Here is an 8,626-nt window from a genome sequence, read left to right as displayed (position 1 = left end):
CTCGGCCCTTGGGGAGCCGGAGCCGCTGGCGCCTGGATCTGGGAAGGTAGCTGCAGTCGGGCCCGGCCCCGCCGCTGTCCCCGGGCTCCTGCGATGAGCTCCCGGCCGCCGTCGGGATCTGCCCTTCGCCCTCATCCTTTGGCTGGCAGCAGGCTTTCCAGCGTCCGAGTCAGGGGGGTGTTGTAGGCAGGAGGAACATGAGTGAAAGGTCTGGAGGCGTGAAGAGCAGTCCCTAGGCTTGTCATGCACCTGCAGCGGGTCTCCCTTAGCACCTTTAGCTGTTGTTGAGCCGGCTTCGCCCGGCCCGGACCCGGCGTACAGGAGCTGCTCGCTGGAAAGAGCTGACTTTTGGGTGTGGGCCCCGCGCTGTTAGCAGCTCCTCCACGGGCTTGGCTTCCCGGTGTATTTTTCTGTCTCGATTTTTGTTGTTGTTCAATCGCCCGTCAGTCGGATTTCTCGTGTCTCCCGAAGAGGTCGTGTGACACGACAGAGGGAAACCAGAAGCGATTCGTCCTGTCTTGTAGAAAGTCTCCCAGTCCCCGTGTGGCGCCATCCCTGGATGGAGCTTAGCCACATCCCTTCTCCAACACAACTTCGAGCAGAGCTAGACGTGGACAAGGCCTCGCTCGTCTTCCACCGCCCCCTGCCCCCTGCCTTCCCTGTGCAAGATCACTGATTCACTCAGCTCCTACCCCCTTGCTTCCCCACTCCAGCCCTTAACAACGGTCAGTCGTTCAGGGTGACCGCTCGGCCTTAAACAGCCTTAAAGCGTGTGCTGGGATCTCGGGATTCACTGGTGGCGGTGGGAAGTTTATTAAAGAAATATTGAAAATAGGAGATTTTTATACGTGTGTGTGTGTGTGTGTGTGTGTGTGTGTGTGTGTGTCCCTCCCTCCCTCCCTCCCCAGGGCATCCTTGTTAAATCAAGCACCTTTTGACTCTTAACAGGGGAGAGAAAAATAAGCCCTGTGTAGTAAAAGGCTTTGGCTGGTTCCGTACCTCTCTGCAGCCTGGGCGATCTCGACAGGTAGAAGGAGGTCTCTGAAAAGCCTCTTTAGGAGGGGGTGGGGAGTTTGTGAATGGTCAAAGGAACCAGAAAACTTCACGGTGGGATCCTATGATCAGGACGCTGATATAATTCCCGGTGATCGGGTCAAAGGCTGGTGAAAGAGTGCAATGAAAAGCGCAGGGAAACCACTCGCTTCTCTGCCGGTTCTGGCGGGTTAGGCTGGAATATCCCCACCCCTCCGCGCCGGACGAGTCTCTTGCAAGGCGGTCACAGCGGTGGACGAGACATAGGTTCAAGCCGGCAAGTGTCAGCGGAAACTTCTGCTTGGTCTTCAAGTGATTCTTCCCCCTCCTTTGCAAGCAGCAAAAATCTCTCCCCCGCTGGGCCAGTTCTTGATGCCGTTTGAAGACTCCGGACATCTCCCCTTTGACTGCAGTGGAAACCCGAGCTAACAAACGTGCTCTCGTTTTGCGGCGGTTTTGTGCGATTCGCCCTTTAGGACAAACCCTTCGTCTCCTCTTCCTCTCCTTCGCCTGCTTTGCAAGGAGGAAAGTAGGAGAGAAGGAGAAGCCGTTTTGGCAATCCTGGCTGGGGAGATCTTTGCTTGGGGGAGAGTGTTTTGCGGGGAGGGAGCGGAGCGCGGGGTGTCCGCCCGGGCGCGGTTGTACTGCACTAGATCGGCCCCGTGTCAGCACGGGATTGCATCTGACAGGCTGTTTTCCCACTCACCCTCTGCGTGCAGTAAAAAGAATAGGATTTAAGATCTATATTTTTTTTATTTCCAAATCATTCCCTCCTCCTTGTTCTGAAATACTGACGTTTGGTTGTTTGTTTCTTTTTTAATCTCATTGCAATCCCTGCATTTAAAAACCCACCTAGTTCACTCGCAAATTCAGACGGTTCCTCCGCAATTCTCTGTAAAGGCAAGGGGCAATCGAGAGGACGGGCAGATGTGACATTTCTTAAAAGCAGGGACGGGTTGCACGGAGGGCAGGCTGAGTGGCACTTTCAATATTCAACTTCAGACCTGCCTGTTTTTCGCTCTGAAACGAACTGCAAAGCAAATCAAGTCCCCAAGTGTTTAAGCTGCGCCCATTCCAGTCTTACTTCCAAGGCAATTCATATCAGGCCAATATTAAAACGCTAAATCTTCCAAAGGGTGGGGGGTGGGGATGATCCTCGTACTGCACCCCTCGTCCTTCATACGATGGGACTGGAGAAGAAGGCAATCGGGAACATCCACTCCTGGTTTTTTACATTCGTGTATGTCAAACAAGAGAAATGTTGAAAGCCAGCTTGCTGCCTGGCTGAAAGGAAAATTAAGGCAAAAGAAAGTAATTCAAGGGCAACACTGATCTCAGTTTTCCTAAGAACAGGAACTAGTGTCAAATAAAAGGAGCCATCGCCCCTCATTCTCCAGCCCCAGAGAGAAGCTCCTTCGGGGACAGCAGGCTCTGGCACAAGTGGGGTTTGCTGGGTGGGACCGGGTGCATGGTACACCTGGGATCCTATTGCTTTCATGAGCCGGGTCTGTCCCATTGACCACAGCCAGCTCGGGCATCCTGGCACCGGGCTCTGAAGCCCTGCGCCCCCTACCCCAGCCTCAGGTGTCCTGATTGCAGATCCTACAGCATTGGATCACTGACAGGTTCTGCCTTGTGTGAAATCCTGGCTCCCCTTTCAATCCAGGAGTTGACCTCCTGTCTTGGCTGGAAGCTGCTGTCAGTGGATTCATTCTTAGGAGCATTAGTTCCTAGACTTTTGTGATGGGGTTTCCTGGCAGGGGTGGTGGACCCCAAACCCAGCTCACCCCACCTCTTCTTTAAGTATCCTCTTCCTCCTCTGCTTTTTCAGTAACTGGTCTTTTCTTTCCTTCCAGGACACCTGAGTCCCACAGCCTGCACCCTAAGGAAGCACAAGACTAACAGGAAGCCCAGGACCCCCTTCACCACCTCCCAGCTGTTGGCTTTGGAGCGCAAATTCCGACAGAAGCAATATCTGTCCATTGCGGAGAGAGCAGAGTTTTCCAGCTCGCTCAACCTCACAGAGACCCAGGTCAAAATCTGGTTCCAGAACCGGAGGGCCAAGGCCAAGAGACTGCAGGAAGCTGAGTTAGAGAAGCTCAAAATGGCTGCCAAGCCCATGTTGCCATCTGGGTTCAGCCTACCCTTCCCCATCAATTCTCCCATCCAGGCTGCCTCCCTGTACGGAACATCTTATCCCTTTCATAGACCTGTGCTCCCCATCTCACCTGTAGGACTCTATGCTACTCCTGTCGGATATAGCATGTACCACTTATCCTAAGAAGATGGGAAAGCAAAAGCAGAGACTTTCTGGTGGATCTTGTCCCATCTGAGAATGCGGTACCATAGCAGTACTGGCCATTCTGTCTGCATGTGCCATACCAAGTGTCTAGGAGTTTGCCTAGGCATAAAAGCAAAGCAACCTGTTTGTGCTCCAGGTCGGAGGGGTTGGGGGAGGAACCAGCTAGGTCTCCTCTGAGTGTGATCTGAGCACTCGGACTGATCCCAAAAGGAACATGTAAAAACATATACCAATCATTAAATGGGGGGAGGGGGGTTAATACTACACACTAAAAATGGGTAAACCAGCAGTCTTCCATCTGAGGCCTAGTTTCCCCAGACCAAGCCCAAGATCTGTTTTTAAAAGTTCATTCTCTAAATGGAATCTTAATATTGGAAGGGAAAGTTAAATAAGGTGTAAGAGATTTGGGGGGCTTGTAAACAAAATAAATGATAGCTATATTCATAATGTAAATAGAGAAGAGACTCCGGCAGAGTTGGACTTAGGCCAAAGGCACCAAAGTTTCTGCCTTTTTGAGCAGGAAACGCACCCAAAGATAGTCCAGACAAGGGTAATAGGCAGAATGCAGAATTGGCCCCTTATATGAGTAAAGTAACCCCCTCCTCCCCCTTGGCTCATGTATATTTTTGATCTGTATAAATCTCTTAAATATTAAGGCCCTGTGGAGGGGAAGGAAGAATTCAGAGATTTTCGGGATCCTCTATCCTTCTTTGCTGCCCCATATTTTCACCTACATCTGTATTCTGGGCTCTCTATTGTTATTTAAAGGAGGGAAACAGACACACAGAGGAAATAGTTGGGTTATATATTTTTTAAAGTAGAGAGCCGGCAAAGACTATTAGAGCATACCGTTGTTTATTTGCAATAATCTGAGTTTTAAAGATTACCTGGCAAAGTGAATGTCAATGAGAGCAATCATGCTTAATCCACAAAGAGACCCGGGTACCCCCCCCCCCCAAAAAAGAACAAAAAGAAAAACCCAAAAAGCAAAAAACCAACCCAAGACATGGGCAGTAGGGATGCCATTCATCTCCCCTGGTTTTATTGTGGAAGTGGGATTGTCTAAGCCGGATTTCTTCTTTTAATTATTTTATTGTTTTATTGCTATTGCTAAATTTTGTGGCAAGGTTTTGATAGAGGATACAGACCTCAGAAGGTAGAATGTCTCCTGCATGTACATTTTTTTAGAATATTGTGGGGAAGAAGTGAGCCACAAAGTTTTGACTTGCTTCAAGTTTTTGACCTGTGTTGTCAACCCCTGACCAGTCCCCCTCACCCAGCCCCACTTTCCCGTGATATTAAAGTCCCTTTGAAAGGGATGCCTTGTACAAGTTTATATATTTTATTGAAGATTTATTATTTCCTTATCTCTTATTTCGAATTAAATTAAAAAAACCACAAAACTTGCTCAAGTGCGTGTGGGTTTGTCGACAAGGTTCCTTGGGTGAATTTGATATCTTTTATTAGACCAACCCAAATGGTTGGAGAATAGTTATTAAGCAAGCTTTCGGGTTCAAAAACCCTTCGTCAGGCTCAGGAAGCTGCAGCAGTTGGTGTGTGCTCTTCCTGGATGGAAGTTTGTCAGAGTGGGTTTGTCAGAGTTTACAGTTCTGTTTGAGCAGTCCTGGGTCGTGATCAAAGAGGATATTCAGCGTTTCTGTGTAGTTTTGCCTGTATTATTTATTATTATTATTTTTTTGCCCTCTCTAAATCTTAATAGGAATAAAAGCCAAATCTGTGGCAGGCTGAGCCAAAAATTCAAGGTCAAAAGCCAAGGCTTTTATGAGCTTTGGTTGTTTTTTAACAACTCTTCTCAGGCGCCTCTGTTCTTTGCACTATTGTGTGTCATACTGACATTTTTGCTTGCCTCTTGGGCGCAATCCCTTGTATCCTGGCATCTCCATTGGATTTTGACTTCAGTCCCCTCCCCGGGAGTGTACCTTTAGTGAGACAAGAACCAGCAAATTTTCATGCTATAGTTCATGGGAGTTGTGCTTAGACAGGTCAAGACTTCGCAGTCTAGGCACGGAGGACAAGTCAGGATAAGCTGTATTATGGCCGAGTGGGAATGTAATGCGTTTCCCTCCCCCTGATCACCTCTGCATTGGGCTCTCATCCCTGATCCAGTGAAGCAGCCCCCTCTCTCCTGGATTGGAACAGGTGCGGCCTGAGGCTGTAGGGTCCTTTCTGCCTAATCAGGGCTCGATGCAGTCAGTCTTTCCCCTGCTGATTTTCCTATAGACATACTTGTTCCCTCTAACCTTTGCTTCACTGTGGTGCTTTTGCATTTTCCCCTGTTTTTCATCTTGGATAAGAAAATCATCCTGTTCCAGAGAAGCCAGCCAAGGGACTCATCCCGATCAATACATTTTTCTTTCCTAATAAAACGAGTGAGGAGCATTAGCGGCGTTACCGTTTTCATTGTCACCTGTGGATGGAGAGCTTTTGGGGGTCATTTTGGGGTGGGTTTTTTTGTTTGTTTGTTTGATTCGTGTTTTTTAAATTGGGATTTTCTTTCTCCCTTGAGGCATGTCTGCCCATGTCTTTGCAAGCGGCAGGGAGAATAAGGGTTAAAAAGGACTGGGTGGGGACACCACTTGAACACTTCTGGTCTTTCTTGACCTAACACTGGCCGATCTGGAGGGAGCTGAGGAAGCTCAACATCTTTCAGGATGGGGCCCCGAGCTTGCCACCAATTAAGTCTTGGTCTTTTACGAGAGGCAGGCTTGTGCCTGACTCGGTCTAGATCCGAAGTCAGGACTCGGGTCAGTCCCTTATCTCACGAACGGCTTCAGGAGCCAGGGCTCTGGCCATACATCGGTGGCAAGGCTCCCACTGAGCTCCGTGCGCTTTGGATCGGGTCTCTTCTCCGCAGCTTGCAAGACACGAACCCAGAGGAATACAATATCCAGGGCAGACTTTTCGAATTAGTATTTATTGCCACATAAAAACTTGAGACAACCGCTTCTTTTTCTGCTTTCCCCCTCCCCAACACTATTACCCCTGACTACAGGGGAGAGGGGAAAACACCCCCTCCCCCTTCCTTTTCCATCCCACAGCCCCCAAATGTTCCCTGAATGCCTGTTTAAACAGGGCTGGCAGGGTGATAAATAAAGCAGCGGTATTCTCCACCTTGGGCATAAATCAGCTGTGTCAGGGATTACATCTAAATCTTTTCGCTGGAAATTCTTTGAGCACGGGAGCTTTGTGAGAGTGTTAGGAGAGATCCTTAAATGGGATACAGATTTATTGCCGAGCAGAAGGGTGTTGAAGGAAATGCTCCAACCTCGCGGGCGCTGCTGTTAGCATGACAAAGCGGAGCCGGCCCGTGACACTTGCTCGGAGTTCGCCGAGGACCGGCGGGGCAGCCCGCGCCCCTGATGAACTTGTTCCAATTAAAGCCTTCAGAAAGGCGGAGGCAATTGAGTATTATATTTTATGAGAGGGAGGTGTCAGGCATTAACTCCGGAGACTTCATCAGCCGCCTCATATGGGCGCAGCCCTGCGGGAGGATTTGTAACCCGAATCAATTACAGGGACTGCGGGGAAATCAGAGCTGCTATCATTAAGCACCACGCCGGGACTCCAGCCCCCACTCCCACCTTTCGCAAGAGGCTGCGGGGGCGTGCCTTTAATTAGTTATTTTAATGCAAACTTAAATGCCTTCCAAAGTATTTTCTGACACAAAGCAGATGCGGCGATTAGAAGCCAGGCTGAAGGGAGCTGGCAAGGGCTCCGGGTATAGCCAGGTAAGTATTTAAAACAAATTCCAATAGAAAGCGAGCAGTAATTAGAGCAATAAATAATACACGGAAAACTGCAACGCGATCAATTAGCCCGATCCTTCACATTCCAGCGCGCCCCCCACCCCCACCCCCGGGACGGAGGGGGCTGTTGGCAGAAGCAGCTGGACTTGGGGGTCCTGACACGGGCTCGCCAAGCCTTCTTTCCCCATCAGAAAAATCACAGCCCTCGGCGTCTTGCATTTCATGTTGTCACATTTCCTGGCCCGACCCTGGCATTTTCCTGCAGTTTATTAGGGGAGAACTGAAGTTGCTAGTGAGGGTCTATTAGTCAGCATGTCGTAAACCGCCCCCCGGGGTGGGGGGAGTTTGCTCATGGTCGACTAATAAGTGAAGCTTTGGGGGGTGTAGGGGACGGTGACGAGAGTAAGCCGGTAGGATCCGGGTCCTAGGGAGTGAGAGAAGCAGCCGGGGTTCTTGGAAGAGCGACACGGGAACAAAATGACATTTTTCTACTTTACAGCGAGATTCTTATCCCGAGACCCCAGTTCACTGAACCGCGTTATTCTGGGCCGACAGTGGTGGGTCTCCAAACCGTGTCCCTGCGGCTGGTGTGCTACGCAATAGCATCCCCGCGTTACAGGGAGGAGGAGCCGTGTATTGCCCTGCAGAATCCACTCCCTTTTACTTACCTGCTTAATACCTGCAGCAGCGGCCACCTGCTCTGTGAAGCGGGGGCAGGAGCAGGGCACTCAGACCAGAATCTCCCTGTCCATGGAAAGGCTCGAGCTCTTCCCAGGATAATCTGACAGATCGGGTCCAAAGAACCTCTGCAGGATAGGACAGAACAGGGTAGATCCCTCCAGCATCTCTCTCTTCCCCGCACAGACCAGGATCAGGGCTATTCCCCGCCCTCGGATTTTGCTTTTAGATCCCTCTCACATGTATGGTTGCATGATGTATTATATGCACGCAGGTAGAGAGAGAGGCTGGTTGTGTGTCTTTGTATTGCAGAGATTTATGGACCGCTGTGTTGCATTACCAAGCTCGACATAGTCTATAAATAGAGACTAACTTCCATATACTTGATAGGAGTTTTATACTTCGCATAACTTCTGCCCCCCATCCCCCTCACACACCCATGCACGATCCAGAAATGCAAATGTAATAGCTACAGCCACCACAAAAATTACAAACAAGAAAACCAAGCGTCCCAATGGGCTCGGAGGGAAGAGAAAAAACAAACTGGAGCGGTTTTCTTTGTGGCAGCAGAGCTGCAGGAGACAGCCCCAAAACCTCGTGAAATCCAGGTCGCGGGAGCTGGGGGCTGGATTCTGAGCTCGGCTATACTTGCGCACATCGGGGCTGACGCTTCTGAAGTCAGTGACAAGAAATGTTCCTTGTGACAGGACAGCGACCTCATTGTTTTGCTCCCCCGTTTTCTGTACGCAGCTCTCGTTAGAATTTTCCCACCGGATGATGAACACGCGTCTCTTTAAAAATTCCTTGCTCAATAAGACAAATCAGCGTGAGATAATGTCCAAGATGG

General features: G+C 49.8%; 1 protein-coding gene across 1 annotated transcript in view; it reads left to right on the top strand.

Moving 5' to 3' along the window:
* The window catches only part of MSX2 (msh homeobox 2), a 5,656-nt gene extending 814 nt beyond the window's left edge, over positions 1–4,842 (top strand). Inside the window, exon 2 of the mRNA XM_006028724.3 lies at positions 2,889–4,842. Coding sequence (XP_006028786.1) covers positions 2,889–3,313 — 425 coding nt within the window. The 3' untranslated portion in view covers positions 3,314–4,842. The remainder of the gene's footprint in view (positions 1–2,888) is intronic.
* Positions 4,843–8,626: the final 3,784 nt, after the last annotated feature.

The sequence above is a fragment of the Alligator sinensis genome, unplaced genomic scaffold (genome assembly GCF_000455745.1).
Source record: "Alligator sinensis unplaced genomic scaffold, ASM45574v1 scaffold360_1, whole genome shotgun sequence".
Lineage (NCBI taxonomy): Eukaryota > Metazoa > Chordata > Crocodylia > Alligatoridae > Alligator > Alligator sinensis.
This window is presented reverse-complemented; position numbering and strand designations above follow the sequence as displayed.